Below are 21952 nucleotides of genomic sequence, written 5' to 3'. Positions count from 1 at the left end.
GGGTAATGGATGAGGAGATGCCCTGGGACCTCTGGAGAGATTACAGCTTTCCATGGGTCTGGGAGCAGTTTGGGAAGATGATGCGGGGTAAACGATATCACCTTTTTTTTTTTTTTTTTTTGCTTTCAATAATGCTTTTCAAATTCAATGATTATTTATGGCATTCATTTCCAATAAAATAGGAAAACATTAAGCACTTTCAAATTATAGCGTTGATTTAAAAGACTTCTTGGCAATTAAATGTATCTGTTTAAAATAATCATTTTAATCTGGGAGAAATTAATCTCGCCATTGTATTAATATAGATACAAGAACCTGTCTCTATCAATCACCATGTAAAGTATCCTAAAGGAACAAATTATACAAACTTCTGTTAAACCGGACGTCCTCACAGTGTTTTCATCTTATCCTTATGCCATATAACCCACATAAGATGAGGGCCATGGTGTTTCAGCCCTGAAGGCTGATTAAGCAGGAGAGGAGGAAAGAAATAAAGAGAAAAGGCACACGGATGCTTTTTATTTCCATTTATTTATCTTTAAAGAACCAATACGAATTGGGGATGTTTTCAAAATGGGTACAATGATAAAAAACTGACCATTTTCATTCTTCTCCACCTTGTCTTTCAGGTTGGATCGCAGGCTCGGTTGCACGAGTTTAAATATAACGGGAGGTCCTACCGTTGTATGCCCGTTACACAGTGAATGAAAGCAGGAGAAGTACCTGTTGTAAGCAGTTTTTTTTCTCTTCCTGTATGACTGCTTCAAAGACTGAAGCGCGTGTGTGTGTGTGTGTGTGTGTGTGTGTGTGTGTGTGTGTGTGTGTGTGTGTGTGTGTGTGTGTGTGTGTGATGCTCTGCAGGATTTGATGGGCTTATCTGAGGTGGATTGATTATTGCACTGCAACAAGATAAAGAGACAAAAAAAAAAAAAAAAGAGAAGACATGGCTCTCAAAAGGATAATGACAAAATATTGGGGAAAAAAAAAAAAAAAAAAGTGTCCTTGCCCCTGCAAAACTCTGCCACACATATCTTGTGAATAAATATTGCAGACATACTCAAAGTCAGTGACCCCCTAAAATTGAAAGTGACTCCAAGCAAATGAAGAGTAAAAAGAGAAAAAAAAAAAGAAAAGAATTACTGCATTTTTCAGGTGAACCTTTGAGTTTTGTGCAAAAAGAAAAAAAAAAAAGTAAAATAAAGTCACAATGTGTTCAAAGTTTAAAAATGTTTTTCTTTCTTTAAAAAAAAAAAAAAGAGGGTACAGAATCTTGGCCTAATCATCATAGTAGAAATTTAAATAGTATAATGCATCTGTTTATCATCATGTTTGTGTAAAAAATAATTCACAATTTTTTAATGAAAATTGTTATCCCATGATTACAACTGAGAAGAAAAAAAAAAAAAGAAAAGAAAAGAAAGAAAAACAAACAGGATGGACTCAAGTTGGTAAATTGTGGCCCGTGGTTGAAGAGTGTAACCGGGAGGCGGGCCCGTCTGTGTGCTTTAGACTTCCATTCATTGGTTCGGCTGGCGGATCCCCACATCTGGATTCATTCATTTGATCACTCGCTTGCTCTCTGATCAATTAACCATGACTCAGTGTTAATAAATCATCACAATAATTACTGATAGCACTCTCTTCCATTTTTTTTTTTTTTTTTCCTTTTTTGGTTGTTGTTTTCCAAAAAAAAACCTCCCCATGCCGGGAGATTCCCCACTTAGATGCGCACGAGAAAGATGCACTGACGAGGGGCCCTACTGCACGCAGCAGTTGTGGCCGTTGGTATCCTTGAACCGCAGACGCATTTTGGATCTGTACTTCTCGAGGTAAAGTAGCTGTTTGGAGTTGAAGGCTCCACGCCTATTCCTGGGGGGCAGAGAGAAGGGGGGGAGGGGGGATGGGGGGGGGGGACCAGGAAAGAAAGTTAAACTAATGCTGAAGAGCAAAGTAGCGGCGTTGTACACGGTTACATTACACCAGATTGTCTTGTTTATATAAGCGCAGTGATCAGGTGTTGAAGTGAATCTTCTAATCTCATCACAAGTGTTTCCATGATTTGTTTTCTAACTTAACACTGTTTTATCTACAATAGATTTTTTTTTTACCTGTTCATACTGAAATATGTTAAAATACAAGCTTGCCTGTGTGTATGACTTTGATTGTCTAAGCCTGTTTACGACTTTATTTTACAAATAGAAGGAAAACGTTCATTTTAAGGCAGTAGAGTTACCTGTGTTTTACCAGCTTTGAGTCGCTTCTGAAGGTTTTAACAGGAATGAACCACATAAACTCCGCTAACGCCTCTGGTAACGACGCGTTTATGACGTCATCATAAATTGGAGCAATAAAGAACTGTAGAAGAGTACTTACTGCCTTATGAACTGAACAGCGTCCTCATACTTCATCCCACACTCAATGAGGGCTAAGGCCACCAAGACTGGAGCGCTGGGAGGAGGAGGAGGAGGAGGAGGAGGAGGAGGAGGAGGAGGAGGAGGAGAGAAAAATAAATGTAAATAAATAAAAAGTTTCACATGGTTCCATAGTGATATGGTGGTGGAGGAGGGAGGAGGGAGAGAAAGAGAAAGAGAAAGAGAAAGAGAAAAAGAGAGAGAGCGAGAGCGACAGAGCGAGAGAGTGAGCGAGAGAGCGAGAGAGCGAGAGAGCGAGAGAGCGAGAGAGCGAGAGAGCGAGAGAGCGAGAGAGCGAGAGAGAGAGGGGTGTCTTTCAACCTTGGAAATCAACGGGGGGGGGGGGGTGTCACAAGTTCACCGTTGCCCTGCTGGGGCACAGCGCTCACACCCGAGGCCTCGACGCATATAAACACACACAACTGCGATGGGTTACGGTCAGGCAGCCTTCTCTTTTCTCAGCCGGGGGGATAAGGTGAGAAAAGATAAACACCAACACTTTGGGGATCACTCGGCAGGACGGGCCTCAGTGCTGACGGAGCACTTCCTTCTGCCGCCGAAACAAGCGTCCGAGATTCCTGTTAAAGACGGGACGAGCAACCAAGGCGAGGCACAGATCTGCTGCCGTCTAATCCCACAGCAATGCAAAATGCCAGAAGCCGTTGGAAAGTGATTGGACAACTGCTCTTGTGGTCAGGGAAGACATTTTCACTCTTTTGCCCACTTCAAGCGCTTTCGCCTTCTTGTTTTTTTTAACACCTGCTATTCAGCATAACTGGTTGGTAATTCTGCGTCACGCCGCTCGCTGGGTATGACTGCGCAAATTTAACCAACAGACACATCGTATGCAAATGACAGGACTCTGTACACCCAAACTTAGCCAGTTGTAATGAGTGACGAGTTATTGAACCAGGCGATTGTCCCTTTACAGAGCTTGAAACCGAGGCAGGGAGAGAGGTCAACCATTTGGGTTATTGAATGAGTCACTAGTGTGTGCTGAAGATGAAAAGCAGAAGCCCTGGGATCAATCAAAGCACCGCTGGCGTGACGTACTTCTGTTGACCAACCGTTTGCATTTCACTTGTTCCCTCTGGGAACTGGATAATAGAGGCATTTAAAGTCACTTCCACTAACCATTCAATCAGATTTTCTGTGTTTACTCCTTCAATGTATTTCCTCTTAATGGCCGATTTATCCAATGACCCAGATCTCCACGGAGAAAAAATGTGATTCTCATAGTTTGTGTGAACATGGCTAAGCTGTGAAGCTTTACTACTAAGGGTTGGGCGTGATTACATGACACCTTTTAGTGCATTTCTATTTAACCGGACATCGGACCCGATGCGCCACCGATTCCAGCAGTACTCCAAACTAATCAAGCGAGTGCACAGCAGCGAGGTTCGGCGATGGATAAATACATCTAAACTAATGCAGCTTGCAATTGATCAATGCTGGTGTGGGGCCTGCACGCCTGCCGTCTCAGACTGTCTGGACCCGCAGCGATCCGGGGGGAGATCAAATGAACCCTGATCCGAGCAGCAAAACATCACACTAACCAGATAATGCCGACAGGAAGGGGAAACAGGAAGAAAGACCTGATTAAATGGGCTGCGTTACACAAGAGAGAAGCTGGACCAAAACGTGAATGAGCAATCTGTGAATGAAGGATACGCCGATTATGTTTGGCTATCAGGAGCTTATAGAGAGATCAGGAAGAAGAGGTTTAGATCAAAGAGAGTCCAATAGTGGCTCCTGCGTACCGGCCGAGACCTGCCACACAGTGCACAGCGATGCAGCAGCCGGGTTCCTCTCTGAACTTGTTGCTGACCAGCTTGAGCCAGTTGTCCACGATCTGGGTGGGGGGAGGGGCTCCGTCATCGAAGGGCCAGTCCTTCAGCGGAGAACAGTGGAGTTAGAACGTTAACAGGTGAACCGAGGAGCACACCGTTTAAATTCCTGCAACAAATGTGCATCGTCACTTCTCACCAGGACTTGTATCCCCTCTTTTTCTACCGGAGCCTTATCATAGGTGGCATCGCACACTCTCACCAGAGTGTTCACCTTGAACTTTTTCAGCTCCTGGAAGACATGAGGCAGATAAGAGTTCAGGATTCAAGCATGATCGCCAGTGAAACAAAAAATATGAAGAAAAAGGTCAACAAGAGCGTACCTCGGTGAACTTGTTTAGCGTGGCATTGGTGGGGTTGTGGGTGATGAGGAACCTCATGCACTCGTAGGTGATCTCGACTGCAGCAGGGCGGTTCATGTTGGCGAGACGGCTTTAAAAAACAAACAATTACAATACAAAACGCTTACAAAACAAAAAGCGACTTTTGGCTCAGAAGTCAGCAAAGACTGCGAGGAGACTATTCAGGTGAGGGGAGAATAAATAAGAGTGACGACATGTGAAGACGGATGGGTCGGTATGACGACAGACGGTCACTATGGGATGATATGCACAGAGACGGGGAACAAAAAGGATTGACTAGTCCTTCGAGATGTAAAAAAAAAATAAAAAATCAAAAGAAAAAATCAATGAATACAAAAAAAAAAGAAAAAATTAAAGGGATTAAAAAAGAAAAAAAAAAAAAAAAAAAAGATGAGGAGACTATCCAGGAGTCATCCAATCAGTTTACCCCATTCAGGAGAGCTGTTTGTGATTGGCTGCTTGAGGAGAAAGCGGATAGCGACGATTATTCGTATCGTTTGGGGCGGGGCGGGGCGGGCGGGCTAAGGACTACGCAATATCCCAGCAGGCCTTCTCGAAAAGTCAGCAGTTCCTCAAAGTGTGCTGGCTGTCAGGGGGGCTTCTGGGTAGCGTAGTCCCTCAGGGGGCGGCCGATTCACTTCTCCACGGAGGTGAGGTGCTGTGCCTGGCAGAACTCCACGTTCACACACGCCATATAGGTACGGCTCAAGTCAACACAGAAACCCTGCAGAGAGAAAAGAAGCAAGCGGTTCGTATGAGGCAACAGAGAGACGGATCAAAACCTACAGGCAATTAATATCACTAACAAAATTATGAACGAGCGTGTAAAATATTACAACATAGAGACGCTTCTCGTGGATTTTACCAGCACGCTCTGAGCAGACCTGTCATAAATTTGCACAGCTGCCCCTCTTCACAGCCATATTTCATCTGTTTACTACGAGTCATGACGTACATTCGAGGTTGATTTGTCTGGTTTGCTTCCTGGACGGACATAAATTATCACAGAATAAATGCTGCAAAGCTGTAAGTACGCAGTTTATCGAGACATGTGAACAGAACAATATAACATGAGGTGTCACAGATTGCAGAAATCAATGCTGACCTTTAGAACAAAAAACAAAACATTTCTATAACCATTCAGGCAAAGAAACCAATATTAATTGTTTCCACATTACCAGTTTTGGATTACATCATGGACAATCCACAACCTGTCACCACAGTGGAAAATAATAACACACACACGTTTCATAAGTGTGTCTCCCAGAACAGGTAATGTCTGGTTTGTAACTGGCCAGGGAGCAGCCTGTCCGAATGGTGCCAAGTCCTTGACAGTCTAAACCCAGCCGCCACAAACTGGCTGGAACCGTCTCAGAGCAACAACACGGGAGGGATGTGGGAGGGAGGGAAGGGGGGGTGGAGGAAAAAGGGTAGATGAGAGCTGACTATCACTAGGCTGACTACGTACACAAGGCAGTGGGCGGTGAATGGAGGGAAAAGGGCTCGGACTTTAGCACCGTGTCACAGGCAGCAGTCACAAGGTGAGGATTACAGAGTGGGCCAGGCTTCAAACAGCTCGAGCATTTCAGTCCCACGCTCCCTCTTTTCACCTACTTGAGAACGACACTCTCTGTACTTGCCATTTTTCATTCCAGGTTATTCAACTTAAATTTACGGGCCGTCCTCAAATTGTCTCAACGAGACTAGAAACGCATCTAATGTCAGAAACCCGAAGCCAGATCTTTCCTTTTTTTTTTGCACTCTCACTCTCTAGCGGCAACTTAAACCAAGACGATGCATCAACACATTATACATTGTTAACTTCTCTCCTATTTTTTTTTAAAGCTGGCAACAGCTACAAGGGCACTCAAAATGGCATTGACTTTATTTTTGGCCTCGTGTGAAGGCAGAAATTGTCTGTAATGTCATGAAAAGCAGCGGGATGGTGAAGTGACTTCATAAAGTCTGTGTTCATGTGCAGCCAGTGGAAGAGCAATAGCAAGACAACAAAAGGCAGGATTGATAAAGGGACCATCTGAGCAAGGTGGGAGATCCTGAGCAAAACGTCCCGTTTCTATGAAGTTGAGCGCAATCGGAATTATACTACTGTGCACTGTGAGAAGCTCTGTCAGATAACAAACCAAAATTGTTACTTGATAGAATTGCACAAAGAAACAAAGAATGAAATCAAATCTTTTCAGTCACATGATGGTAAACCAAGCATTTTGTGATTCCCACAGATTGAGAGTTAAATTGTGGTTCAGCATGAGACTGGTGTACAGAAAGAGACGGAAGCAGTTCAGGGAAGAAGAGCCTGACCCTGGCTGCTTTTTTTTTTTTTTTTAAATCGACATATTCCCGTCAATGCAGGCTAGAAGTGATACTATAAATCCATCAATGTCACTTTGTTACAGTTTGAAAGATCATAGTTGGACAGCCGTTCTAGTATTATACACATTATTACAAAAAGACATTCAGAGTATTAAAACAAGATCCATTCAAAGACTAATCACAATATTCAAAATATATTGGATTTTAAATGCTTTAGTAAGAAGCTCTGTGCACCACACACACACTCACATAGTACTCTGGAGGTTATCGTTTGGCGTCTCGGCTAATCTTATTCCAGCTGACTTCCTGGAGCTTTTACCTTCAACAAAAGTTAAGTAGGAGCATGTCTTGTGGACTGATTGTCATGATTAGCCTCTTATCCTGCCCTGATCTGGTCTGAAAAGATAACACAGCTCATCAACATCAAACACGGCCGAGCGTAACTAGCTAGCATTGGTAGCAGCCGTCATTCATTGCAGGTTAACGTCCAAATGCTTTGGTTCAATGAGACGGTATATTTCTTCAGTGGGGTGGTTACCCACTGTGGAAAGAGACACTAGCTTGTACATAAATGAAAGAGGCGGACGTTGAACCGTTATGCCAATGGGATGAAAACCCCCATACGGACAAGTTTAACCAGCATCAATCAAGATCACCCCTAGAGTATCACATCCAACTCTAATTGACTGTATGATATTGATCCGGCTCCATCCAGTCATCCTAAATGTAATATAATGCTCACGCTATCATTGCCAGTGGTAACACAGCGGAAACATAGCCCCTGCTGATCCGTGGGGAGGGGATTCTTTTGGTATTTCTTGCTATTCAACCAGAAATCAAAAGAATAAACAGACTAATAGTAGATGCTCTGCCCAACAACACCACTTGCTTACATATGCGCCAATAAATAAGCACATAAATCTGTGGACGAGTGAAATGTTGTTCTTCACAAAGAAGCCGTGGTAACATCAGGCCAGCGCAGCTTTCTACCAGCCTGTCTTCACAACACTGAATGGGAATGCATGCAAATCTTTCTTGAAATTTGCAAACTAGTTCTGCAGCTACACACAGCACAGATGCAGGAAGAAGGGCACAAACACACATGGAGACACAAACCAAATCTGTTTGTAGAAGCAGAAATATGCTTAACCACACAGGAAACACACGGAAGTGCCTTTAGAAGCTTTGAAAACAACCGACTCAAACATAATACTTCACACTAACCTAACTGTACACGGGCCAAATCAAACATGCTAAGCTGCAATGGACTACTACTTTTAATATAAATAAAGCTGCCGATTAATCACCCCAGTGGCATTTTAAAATAACCTCAAACTCACTTCAACACAAGTCTTTGAACCAACATTTAAAGAGCCAGTTCCAAACATCTGGTGTGTTTTTCCCCCTCCAAAATTGACAGTCAAAGCTGTTTTCATGCTAATTCTTTCCACCAAGCAGTCATCATATTTAATCTACTTGACTCTGGAGCACCACAGCTTCTTAGCTGTCTTTACCAAGTCTCATTTGAAAGTTTTAGTTGCCCGTTTACATAAATTTACATTAGGGAATTAAAGTTTTTTTCACATTCACTTTCATTTTATTAGGGCCCAACAGAGCTAATATAGATGAAAATTCAATGGGGGAAAAAAAGTAAGTAAATTCCTGTATCTTCTTGAATTTAGTGTAAGCAATGATGCAAGTTAAGTTCATGAGATCATGCACACCAGCTTAGGGGTGACAAAAAGACCTGCATTGCAGGCAGCATTAATTGCATGTATGTCTATGTAAAAACATATATTCTAAATTGGGACAAAGGTCAGCGAGTAATAGCAGAGGCCCACGCAGTGGCCCAGAGAAAACTCCCTTGGTGCTCTGTTCTACATCACGTGCTGGGCCGTTGGAGTGGAGCTGCAATGGGATAAAGAGAGGCACAGAGAGAAAGTGATAGAAACTGATATTAAGACTGTCCCAAATCAGCTGACCCCACCGAGAAAGCTCTCACTGCGAGTATGTGGCATGAAGGAACAGGGAGTAGCGCCTTGTGCTGATAAGGGTTGCGATATCAGAACAGAAGAGTGCATACAGACCTAAACAGGTGGCAAAAGAATGGGAACTGGAGCAAGGGTATCGGGAAAGTGACGACATATCATTTTAGGATGAACTCTCTGACTGGCAAAGTATAATGTGTTGTCTAATAGACTGAACGAAAAGTGATTTAAAGAAAGAGATAAGCTTTCACAAAGCTCAGAGCATCCACGAAAGACAGAACACTGTGGGTGGAAGTTGTAAAGTCATCACAGCGTAAATGCTCGAAGGGAGAGTAAACTGCTACAGTGAGGGAGCTAATTGAAAGCCTTTCATTGTGTTAAGGCTTTTTAGTGCTGTGGGACTACATAAGATCAAAGTTGAAGCAGTGGGCAGCTCCAGTTGACACCTGAGAGCAGTCAGGTGGGCCATCGGCATGACTTTCTCGCCACTACTACTATATACAGTATGCACACTATGTACACCATTTACATTGCATAGATAGCCACAGGCTGACCGGCAAAACATTTGCCACAAGAGCGAGGGGTGGGGGTTCTAAAATTAGAAAGGAAAAAAAAAAAAAAACATACACAACAGTGAGCTGAAGTGTGCAGACCCAAAATTCACTGAGTGGAAAGGCTCGGTGGACATCAGACTTTCACACTAAACGTGGAATGTCTGAGTGCGACGTCGCCTCCCTTTGCAAAAGATGTTAGTTTTGCATTCATCGTCGTCTGGTGGTTTGAGGTTGCATGTCCTGCGCTGATGTTTTGTCTGGAGTCAGACTGGGCATGACCAGACTGTACTGCCTTGAAGCAGCTGGAGTGCTAATTCGCTGTGTGGCTTCCAATTGGAGTGGCAGGGGGAGAGCCTGCCATCCATGGTAACACAGACACTAGGCAGAGGGAGAAAGGAGGGCAGACCAGAGGAAGCCCTGTTCTGTTTGAAAGCAGACAGTGCAACGGTGGCTCAGGAAAGACAACGCTCTTTCACACCTTTTACTTGAGGTGAAAGCTTTCATAAACGTATAAATACAAGGTGACAGCAAAGTACTGCAGTCTCCTTAGATTATGTATGACGTGAAACTCATTGATGACAATCCATGGGAAATGAATGACGGCTGCGAACAAACCTACAGACATGGTGAATCAGTGGGAATAGTGCCGGAACCAAGTGTTGCAGAGGCGTGTCTTCATGACTCTGGCCTCTGTGGGTGCCAAATAAAAGATAACTGACAAAATGTCAAGGAGGATAGGGACAAAAGAATAGATTAGAAAGAAGAAAGCTGGTCAGATGTCACGAGGATCAAAAATGCCAAGGAGGACGAAACAATGGATTAGCTAAAATAAACAAGGGAGAACAACAAGAGGAAAAACTGGGAAAAAGTCGAGAACTCAGACTAATGCTGAGACAAAAACAAGATCACACCTGCACAATGAACCAGCTGGTTGCTTTCTTGTGACGTCAAACAATCGTCCGATAAACCCGGTGGAAGGATCTCAGCTCTACCTAACTGCGCTCACACCAACACTAAGAACAAGGGAAGTAGCCACTAACCATTAATGTCAACGTGGTGCTGGTAAAAGAAAAGGCGGTTGTCAGGGAGACCTCAAAGACTGCAAGGTGTCTTCACACTTCAATGAACATTTAGATTGGGTCAGAGTGAACGTTTAGAGACTTTGGTGTAAGTGTGAAAACTGATGTCAAACTGGGCTATGAGAGCCACGTTATATGGTTTCGATCAGCATATTGCAAGTCTGCCAGGATCATGCCGATATCCCACGAGGTTACCCTTTACCCCCACCAAGGAAAAACTCTCTCGACAACACAACTATGGTGGCATCAAGAGTCTTTAACAAAAGCTGCATGTACTCCAACTGTGGCCTCACCACCATGGGATCCAACTGCAAGTGCTCAAAAAACCACCGATTGCAACAATAACATCTGAAGAGCATCAAACAGCTGTTGTGCTTCTTAAAAAAAAAAAAAAAGTCCTCAGATCAGAATGTCTATATAGGACATAGCTCAAATAAAGCTCCCAACAATAATCACAGGAAGTGAGAAATTAGGGAGGCGAGTTGGCAGCCATCACAATGCTAAAATTTAACACACAGAAGCAACACAAGATGAAAATATACATGTATATACTGATATATACACAATATGGCTGAAATTCATATCTCTGTATTTTCTCAAAACGGCGGCATATGATATAAAATCAATATTTTTTGCTCAACAGTTTCCCCAAAAAGAATTCTAGTTTGAAGTCACTGAAGAACAACACAGGCACATTTACGAAGCACCAACTGCAAAAAATAAACGTGAATTCTCCAGAAAAATGGTGGGAAAAAAGTGTCATTCGTTAAAAAAAAAAAAAAAAAAAAAAAGCCAGCGGTGTCAAACTCATTTTAGTTCAGGGAGAAGCTAGATGGTGTCACACTAGTGACAGCACAATGATAAACAAACATCCACAAATCCAAATGTTGGAGTGCAGATAAAAAGAATGCATGCATGAAAATGTAATATCTTTGAAATAATTTCAATATCATGCCAATTTTAAAGTGTGTATCCTGGTGCAAAATATAGTGAAATGTCTCATTTAATGTGGTTACAACTAAAAATGCAACAATGACTTATCTATCTGGATTTGCACAGTCATCTCACAGGCTGGACTAGAGCCTCTGGCAGGCTGGCTTTGGCCCATGAACCATAGGTTTGGCACAGCTCTAAGCTCATTTGGCATGAAACATTCACCTTATTTTAAGGTCTGGGGACTTCACAAAGTTAGATTAATCTTTATGGCAGTGTGTCATAAAAAAAAAAAATCAATGAGATTACACATTATTGCGTGCGAATTGACTCCTATTATTAATACATATATAATTAAAGCACGCCCTGTGTTTAATATTCACCTGGGTTTTTCTGAGGCAGAGTTGTGCACAATGACAGAAAACATGAATGGCATGCTCCTGCCTATAGGAGGCGCACAGCTCCTAAGGAGGGCAGAATTTGTTTATAGTGCTCAAACTTTTGGTCATAACGCATGTTTTGCGTTCTCTGGTCAAAGTCATGAGTGAAATCACCAATTCTTCCTCTTGAACTTTTGCATCATCCTTATCCGTCGATATGCCGTGTGTCTGTAAACTCAAGACATTAGCGGCTGCGAGTGCAGGTAGGGGCGGGGCTGCAAGGAGGAGTGTGAGGCATGCAGACAAGAGTCGCTACATTTCCCCATTTCTTAAATTATATTGTAGTTTTCAATGTCAAATTTGGGGAATTTGAAAATATCGCCATGCTCTAGCATATACTTATGTCTCTGGACCGAAGAATAATGGGTAGATTAGTGTTTAAATGGCAAAATCTTCATGAATATTTGTTGACCCATCAATTCACAAGTCAAACTACATGCGTTTGTTAAAAATAGTCATGTTCCTGGCAGCTTAATGAAAAATTAGATTAGTCTAAAAATAGAGAAATGCTCGGAAATCTGTACACATTTAACATTGTGTATTAACGCTTAACAAACTCAAACTTTAGAAATACTTTTCTCTGTGTTTACAAGCAAAGGGGTGAACATTTAAATTGTTCAGCTCGATTAACTGCATAGATCTCAAGTAAAAACCACCCCTCATGTATTTGTTCCTAATTTCGCAACGTTTAAGAGAGAAGCTTTCATAAAGGAGAGGTCACATTATATTGAGTAAAGGGCACCCTGGACTCTGAGGACACAGTCCAACACTGAAGGGAGCGTCAATGAGGGGGGTGTCATGACAGGTCACCACACCATTTCAACAAACATAAAAGAAAGGACTGTGTGTGACTCTCCCTTTTCATCAATCATACTTGCAGGGAGAGGAAAACGGGGGAAAGCAAGCACCCTCACACACTGACAAACCAATCAAGTTCAACTCCTTTTTTGTTTTGAGTCTCACCAGTTGATCAAGTGTAACAGGCAAGACACAAATCCCCAGGCATGCCCGGACAAGACGGCTTTGAGCGATTGAAGCTTGTAGGCAAAACTCAACTCCAGCAGAGTTGCCAAACTTTTGTGGTGCCCCTCATGAGCTGTTGGGAATTAGAAAGCAGGAGGCTCAGCTGAGTGACATTTCCCGTCAGTAAACCTTGCGTGGCTTCCATGTTTTGTTGACTGGATACTGTCAGTGCTCATGCGACTGGTTTTTCAAGAATTCAAAACTTTTCCAAGAACACGATCTTCACTTCACCTGCGATTGGGGGTTGGGACCGTGGAGTGGCACAGCTCAATTGTGAGTGTGATACACCTGACAATCAACCATTAGGACCATCTTCACATAGTCTCAATCATATACAGTATTTCTGCCATATCTATCTTTTATTGCACGAAACCTCACCAAACAAGCAAAGTGCAGACGTTATAAAAAAAAAAAAAAAAAAAGGCTGAGCGAACGGTAATCTGATTGAGTGTTTTTTTTACGAGAAGACAGATTTAATACACGTTTTGTGTGCACGAGACTACCTGCACTTTGGACCTCATCAGATAATCGGAGCCTTGCAATTGTGACATGAGTCAGAGCTGGTCATGTCTGGGTTTACCTGTGTCATTGTTGAACCATGCACAGACTGTGTGACTGACGGTTGTGGTTGTCTTGATTTGACACATAATGAAGGTGACTTTTGAGAAGGATTATTTCCAGTTCTACAGCCCGACCCCCTCAAAAAAAGAAAAGAAAAAAGGTGACAACTAAGAAAACCATGGGGCAGATCATATCCTTCACCTGTGCCCCTTCAAAATGTAACAAACTACAGTTGAGCGAGAGTACCACAAGTACATGGCATTATCTTAACACAGAGATCTTGCATTGTAAATGTTTATTGGCTTTGAAAAGCCCGTTTCTTTAAGACTTGCTTGACTGCAAAGACCCAACGCATCTCTGTTATAGGCTGTATGTGGGTGGACAGTGTGTGATCAGGCCTAGAAATAGGTAGGGGGTAAATATAACACTGTTCCCTCAAAAAATACCTTCTGCACTGCCCACAAGTTGGATTCCTCCACTCACACCGACATCTCAACTAACTATGCTCACAATGATTAATCCACTTCTTAGCATTCTGATTCTTAGTCAAAAGACAAACGTAAAATGACTGCCAATAGCTTCAATGTTTATGTAAGGCTTGTGAAAAGACACCATGTATGACATATTGTAAGGTTAAGACAAGAATAACTTGACTCCCTTGTAACGTTGGAGTTTTCAGGCAGACAAGCTTAAAATATTAATATGCTTTGAAGTTTAGTGGTGGTTTAACTGGCGGACGCTTTCCACCAGAATGACTCATGTCTGAACCATAAAAAGTAACTTTCATTCAGAAGTTTGGTACGGTAGACTGCAGTGTTTTCTTTAGAAACCATTCAGTATAAATACAGTAGTGCAAATGCTGCTTGGCTTTTTCCAGATCAGCGAGGAGCATTGCGACCAAAACATGCTTAACAAACAGTAGAACGCTGCTCAATGTTTCCAAAACGTTTTTGTCCCAGTTTCTACATTAAAGTAAGTTATCTACATAATATACAAACAGTGACAGCAGACGCACGATGAAAGAGGATACTGCACACTCCTGAAACTGATAAGCAGCACTTCTCATTTTAGAGTACCTCGGAATGGGTGTGACTTCAAACAGGGCCACATTATATGTCTTGTGCATTTAGCTGCTTATTCCAAACCGTTATGAGCTACTGACTGAATCTAAGACTAAACAAAAACATAATCACTTTGCAGGAAAAAAGCCCAGGTGTTTAGACCAACTGCAAAAACAAAAAGGCACGTTTGTTTCTGACTGCCCAGCTGGATGTTGTTGACATCATGATAAACGGACATCCTCTTTCTATCTCCTGTCGAGCGCAACAGGTTGCATCTTTGTCTGCTCCCACAGGGCAGGGGTTGAGCTTTCTGTGGAGGACTTGTTGTTCTGGCTCTACGTGTCAGTATAAACTGGACAAGAGAAGGGAGGTGAGAGAACATGAAACCCCCCCCTCCCTTCTTTTTCCATGAACAGAAAATCCCCCCCTCCCTTCAAGCATACACGCACGCACAGTGAAGCCCACTTATCACACTGTTTCGTAGCCTCTGAGTGAGCACAGATAAACAGTGTGACGATCAAAGGCTTGTGATAATGCTTAGGGGGAGTAGGCGAGGGGATGGACAAGTACTGATCCTTCTCTGGAAAGGACTACAAGAGACCAGTACCTTAGAAACAGAAGTAAAAAGGGGAAAAACACACAAACAAAGGCCTTTTCTTTCTTTGGTGTCGCTGCCATAGCTGCACTTTCAATCACACATTGCGGAAAATTAAACAGGAGCTTCTGAACATCAGAAAAAAGGAAAGTCTTACTTTGAGTTACAATGATGCAGGGAAATACAAATTTGTTGTCGACATTGGACCAACAACAAGTAATTCTGCCAAAAAGTACTTCAACAAAAGGTTTGATAACATGGACAAGTGTTTTGCGAGGCCAAGTAGCCTGCTGAGCCAAAGCTTATGGGAATTTTCTAATGACTTTTTTTTTTTTTTTTTTTTAAGGCATTTCAATCATTACAGTCAACCAGCTCAGTTAGACATAGATATCGTTGGCATTTACAGATCTGAGTTAATTAAATCTCTGATGAAAGCACCTCAAACATGAAACCGACGAAAACACGAGTCACCGGACGAATAGGTGATCAACAGATTGCTCCATAGGAAGTTTAACCTGTGTAGGAAAACTCATTAAAGCCCTGGGACGTCAGTCCGAACCGCTTTCATGACGTGAACCTTTAGTAATTATAGATTTGGGTTTGTTTTGAACAGTGTACAAAACACAGCCGTTCTGCTCAGCGATCCATCTCTCTTCTTCCAGGCGTGACTGGAGCTACCTAATTGTGGCTACAGCTGAAAAACTAGTACAACAAGTTGGAGAGAAATGAAGTGAGCAAACATTTTATTTTCAAATTCACACGGTTAGCTCTTAAACATTAACAGTCTCTCCCTTGTGATGAGGGATGTTTCATGTGACTGAGGTGCAGGCTTGATATAAGTATAGACTGCTCTTCCAGCTATAAATGTACTCTATAAACGGCTTACGTGCTGGATATTAGTCGATGATAGCTGGACAGGAGGATAAAGTGATGCTTTAAGCGTACTCCACCAGATTAATGTGTGTCCAAATGAAGAAGAAAAAAAACAAAAACAGTTTGAAAAGAGTAAAAACATTTCTCAGAGTAAGAAAGAGTGATTTTAGCTCTCTGTGCAGGTCAGTCAAGCACAGCTCTTGTAAAAGAAACACTGCACTCCTAAAGGAGCCCTGCTAATCCTTAAAAAACTCAACTATGACAACATTGCAGTGGACAGCCTTTGTTTGGGAACCTGTTTGAACTTTTCAATGGTTCACTAAATGATTACTGAAGGCTCATCGACTGAGAACAACTCAGTCTTAGATAAGACACATGACGTGCGGCGCGAAACAGTGTTAAAAGGTTCTTAGTTAAATTGAATAAGCAGGGGCTTGTTTCTGCATTGAGGATTGAAACAAAGCAGGAATTATTCTTTTAGGAAGAAACAAGTTTGTTGAGGGAATGCCTTAGTCGTGGTTGATCACATCGGAGATGAGCACAGGAACTAAACATTTGTTTGGTTGAAAAATATTCACACTCCACCTTCAATACTTCAATATATTTGTGTACTGCAAATTGTCAAATGTACTCCCACTTTTCACTCAAATACAGACTTTGGTGAGACACCGACAGGTTACTGAAATAAGTGAAAAATTATTGTTTTCATAATAATGGGTGGGATTGTTAAAGGCACATCCTTGAGTGTAAAGTCATATACATAACTGTTAGTACTGGCATACAATCGCCATTGATACACCTACTTAATCTTTAGTCATAATAGTGATGTATAGTAGTTTTGAAACGGGAAACTGCAATATTTTTTAGCATAAGAAATTCAAGATAATGGACAAAGCCCCGCCCCACTTAGTTACTGTTGTTACTTAGACAAGCCGTTGCAGGCTTCAGCTGACTGCATGCTACGATTGGTTTTTCTGAATGTCAACACTGTTAGCCAGTTCTACTGGTATCAGCACAGCTAACTAATCGAGTAAGCCACCGAGATTACTTGTAACTGGGTAGCAGGTAACATAGCCACCGCGGGCTAGCATCTGCCACTCGCTGGAGGTTGCAGAGCCGGGTCTCAGTGAGCTTTGCCTCCAAAGCTAACAAAGTGCTGCACTTAATACAGATACCATTATCACTAATGGACGCCGAGGAGTAAGAAACATTAAGCACAATGAGCAAGAGAACGGGGCAGGCGGAGCAGAGGGCAGAGAAGCCATCACCGAGGGCAATGCTAAGCTAGCAAACCAATTCAAACAGTGAAAAAGAGGCTTTATCCTTTCAGGATTCCTGGAATTGCTGTTGCATGTGCCCCAGGTACATCGTTTAACCATTTTTGCATATTAAATTACTTGAATAGCTCACAAAACAACAGTGTCGACAACTGTAATGGTTCTCTATGGAGAGAACGTCTGAGTAGGCATTTCCGGGCAGTTGGTAGTTGAATGCCATTTGCTTGTTTGCGTTCAGGGGCAGAACTTAGCCGATGGTCCTTTTAGAAAACAACTAAGAGAACCTGGCTTATTTCTATATGAAACTTAAAATTTTAGATTCAGATAACATAAATAGGAAGTCTTGATGTAGCTATATGTATTTATGTAACTTGATCGCCCTTGAATTTGGCAACTTTATGGATGGAGAATGAAAATCATGAACTGCTTTGATCATTTCACTCTGAGATTCTCAATTACCTAAAATGTTAAGTACAGTAACAGTATGAGTGCTGGTGTACAGGGTCTCCCCAGACAAGACAGTAAAGTTTCCAGCTTTGATGGGGAATATGGGTCACAGGACTATATCCAGCTATCTGAGCTCCTTTGATAAGTCATAATCTCATGTCACAATCCTAAATCGGCTCCAGGACAACATCTCCCAGGACACCCGAGATGAGCCGCACCTTGACAAAGTTTGCCAAACCATCAGTTCCACATGAATAGCCAAGCAAAAATGGGCTGAAAAATGACTAAACAAACTGCTTCATAATGTTAAACGGATGAACCGAGGTGTTCCTTTCACATTCCAGCTTATAATTCGATTCAACTTTGGCAAATAACTGACAGCTGCTGCACGCAGAAGTTAACTAGATTGTTGTTTAAAGGGACAGCGGGTTATTGTTTAAAAGTTTGTACTGTCCACTCTTATATTATGCTTCATGAAAAACTCGTGCAAAGTTTAAGAATTGTGCAAAATGAGTCGCGTTGCAGTTCAACCGGCCGATTTTTTGAGCCAGAGAAGAGTTCAGCTCCACATTTTTGCTCCGAGGTGCAGAGTCCCACTGCAACATCAATTCTTCTGACATTTGAAAACCAACTTCGCCTTCAGACGGCAGCATCAGGGGATGCCTGTTGCCATACCAACGATTATCTGTGTGGTGGCAACAAGTGCTCCTGCAGGGAATATTGGTTGTCCCTCGTGAAGCGTTGAGAGAAGAGCAATTGTGTTCTTTTTTCTTTTTCTTAAACATTCACAAAGCCAAACTTAAGTGGTAGAACATTAAGTGGGCAAAAGTTCAGTATAGGTGGTTGCACATTCACCTCAACTGAGAAACTTTAACTTATGAACCAACACAAATGGTGTCATCTGATCTTAGATTAGCTCCAGGTTGCAAATCCATCTTCTTAAGGATTACAACTGCAATGAGTACATTAGTTGAAGGAGGTGTTGTGAGTGGTAGTCACACTTTTCAAGAGTTCAATAAGCTCCTTAATGAAATGGAAGGTTTATTAAAAAAAAAAAAAAAAAAAATGTAATCAAAGTTCCAGGGCAAACAGGAGGAGTGTTTGCGAGCCGTAACCAGGTCTTTTCTGCACCACAACAGCATTAAATCTTTCCTGAATCAGAAAAGATGGGCAGTCATAATCTACAAACAGCAGATTCTGCAAACAATAAAGCGTATTTTTTCCCCCAGTTTCCCCACTGATTGGTGGCTTAAGCTAGACAGAGTAAAAACACCAATGATAGAAGATGCTAATCCTACCTGTTGCTATAGTTTCACTCGGCAGCCTTGCAGCGGCATCAACAAGTGTCAATCTGTCAGACACTGCCAGCGCAACAGAGCCTGTGTCGTTCCTTTATCCCAACACTGTGGTAACAGTAAACGAACACTGCGCCGAGCGGGGCGTGATTCATTAACCAACACACTGCATAACAAACACACACACAAAAGGTGGTCATGGCTACTAATGCATAATTACATATGGTTTTCTCACTTTAATGTGTTTGAAGGTGTACAAGAAAAGCTGTTGTCAATCTAATCCCAATTTCTATTTCAGCCTGATTTCTACTCAGCACAATTTCTAAAGTAAAAAAAAGAAAAAAAAAAGAAAAACAGAGCTTGTGATCCATTCTCACCACAGCCAGACTACCCAGGGGGAAGAAGTAGATTTTAAATTGACCAAATCCGTTAAGCCAGTCAGTGTGGAATGAGCCTCTTCAACCCAACCTTTCAACACTCGCAGCTACCCCGTGGCTAGGTGGGCTGGATGCCAGCAGGCTACAACATAGGTGTTCTTCTCCCCCAGTAACCCTCCTCGGCAGGCTGGCGTTGGGTTACCGTACACTGGGCTCACCTTTCACAGTTACGGTAACCAAGGCTGAGAACTTCCCCGCTTGTCACGGAATGTATTTTTCAATGTGGCCTGCTCACAGGGGAACCACTCAACTATTGGTGTAAAATATAATACAAGTCAAAATCAACCAGCAGAACATGCTCACAACATCACCCGACTTTATTTAAGCAGAACTTGTCATGCATGTTGTGATTCAGGTCGGGGAAAAGAGAGCAACATTGTAAACTATGCAGTTTACAAATGAACACTTCTCATTGGGAGTGGAGCGACAGGTAGTCCTTGAATGGCATGTAACCACAGGATGTGCTGTTCTGAGGGGGGAATACTATTTGTAGACCAACCAGTGCATCATGTGTTCATTAAAAAAAAAAAGCAGGCCAGGAATAGGAGACATCGCCTTTCTCCACAAAATATGAACAGAGCATAAAGATTTCAAAGAAATTAACGGGACACACCAGTATTATTTGTTAATAAAGACTCTGAATGGCCAAGGCCTTTGGTGTGTTTTGATAACTACAATAGCAAAACTCATCCTCTGCACTCTCGGGTGGGAATTTAGGTCACCTTGCAAGTGACTCATGAGCAGGAATGTATAATTAGCTTACCTGTTACACCAGTTTACCCATTGACTCATCCACCCCGTGCTGATGAGAGCTTAAACCTGGCCATTTGTATCAGCCGCCCACAGTGAGAGGAGCGTGGAATCACTGGAAGGTCATAAATTGAAAACTGAGAGGCATGGGAATGGGCCTCGGCCTTTTAGTGTCACAGCTGCTCCAGTCAACTTCCTCCCCGAGTGCATTTCCTCATTTCACTTCAGCACACATGGCTAAATGCTCGGGTGCTTTCCGTTTTAGGAAACCAGAGGAGGCTAAATTACAGAGCCGTCTAACCCCAGTGTTAGTTACATCTCGGCAAAGGGAGATCTGAGGCAAGTCAACTCGTGTAGGCAACCGTAGAGACAGCACATTGAGATTACTTAAATTTGAGCAGATTACAAAAAAAACAAACAAAAATTTAAAAAAAAGACACCGATCAGACCGGAAACGTACAGAAAATAAAGTGTAAACTGAGCATATGGCTTCACAGAAACTGGTCAGCCATGCTGTTTGCTCAAGATTTTAACCACAAAGGGCGGAAGGAGCTGAAGCTAGCATCCAGTCACCACCAGCCAAGCTTTTCACAACTACTGACGTCTGGCAAGACCAAAAGAAACAACAACACCCGAAATCACAACAACATGTTGTTCAGTTTGGAGATCCGGGGACACAACAAGACTCAAACCGAACCGGACCAGCGGTTCGGATGTGAACCACATTATTGGTAAAACCTTACAAACCGAGAGCTAACGTTACCTGCACCGACACATCAGTGGGTTTATAGTAAAACGCCAAGTTTGGAACGCAAACGCCACAGCAATCAAATCGAGATCCATTTATTATAAGGATGGATAAACTGAATAAATCCACTCGCATTACCCACGTCAGTCAGAGATTTATTGATTTTCTGTGATGAAATAATGAAAGCGGCGACAGCCAGCTAGCGCTGCTATGCTACCTAGCAGGCTAGCTTAGCTCCGCACTTCGCTTCTCGCGGAGATACGTCAACACTGAACTAACTTCGAGGTGACTCCCTCCGACTGGCGAAATTACAAAAAAAAAACCAAAACAACAACACACCCACAAATAATTAAAAACTGCCGATAAAGGACAGCACTGCTTCCGGCAGTATCGAAGCTCGTTTTCACCCGAAGGTTTGGAAGCTAACGTGAACGTGGCTCCGTCTACTCTTGGTGCAACTTCGCCTTCCAGCTTCGTCTACTTCGGCCGCTCGAACCCAACTTTACACGGGGCTCAATCACACCGCAGACGTGTTTTCAGAACAGGCCTCTTCAGCTCGGTTTCGGTCGAGTAAAGTACTCACGAAGAGCAGGCTGAACATTGAAATCCCGTGACTACGCCGGAGAAAGTGGAGGGAGAGCAGGAGCCGCTGTCGGTCGTCTTTTTGTTCCTCTTCAATGTGGCAGCCTGGATTCTGGTCTGAGGCTGAGAACCGGAGGGGAGGAGCCACGCGTTCAGGGACCCTCGGAAATTTGACTTTTCAAAATCGGTGGAAGACAATATAGTTACTTTTCTGCTGTTTATGAATGTTATTTACACATTTTAATGTTTGACATATATCTAAACTATTTTAAAAAAGTATCAAACAAGAGCTGCGGAGTATCTTTTTTTGTGTAAAATCTGTTTAGCTGATAAAACCCTATCAAAATTTCAAGTTAAC

The 21952-nt window shown here is 42.5% G+C and overlaps 1 protein-coding gene across 1 annotated transcript; it reads right to left on the bottom strand.

The window, feature by feature from the left end:
• Positions 1-524: 524 nt before the first annotated feature.
• Positions 525-21726, bottom strand: ptp4a2b (protein tyrosine phosphatase 4A2b). The gene is made up of 7 exons (XM_080484641.1): positions 21596-21726; positions 5048-5344; positions 4582-4690; positions 4398-4490; positions 4172-4302; positions 2374-2448; positions 525-1869 (listed from the first exon to the last, which is right to left on the bottom strand). The coding sequence occupies exons 2-7, from the start codon at positions 5050-5052 to the stop codon at positions 1758-1760; spliced, it is 525 nt and encodes a 174-aa protein (XP_080340767.1). The 5' UTR covers positions 5053-5344; positions 21596-21726; the 3' UTR covers positions 525-1757.
• Positions 21727-21952: the final 226 nt, after the last annotated feature.

Source organism: Lipophrys pholis (assembly GCF_963383615.2).
Source record: "Lipophrys pholis genome assembly, chromosome: 17".
In the NCBI taxonomy this organism is placed as follows: Eukaryota; Metazoa; Chordata; class Actinopteri; order Blenniiformes; family Blenniidae; genus Lipophrys; species Lipophrys pholis.
The sequence above is the reverse complement of the archived record's forward strand: the minus strand, read 5'-3'. Positions and strand labels throughout refer to the sequence as shown.

Excerpts from the sequence above, each read along its gene's own strand:
- ptp4a2b (XM_080484641.1), bottom strand. Across the intron at positions 4,491-4,581 it reads CGCTAAACAAGTTCACCGAG|GAGCTGAAAAAGTTCAAGGT; the intron begins GTACGCTCTTGT and ends CATGTCTTCCAG. Across the intron at positions 2,449-4,171 it reads TGTGTGGCAGGTCTCGGCCG|CGCTCCAGTCTTGGTGGCCT; the intron begins GTACGCAGGAGC and ends TCCTCCTCCCAG.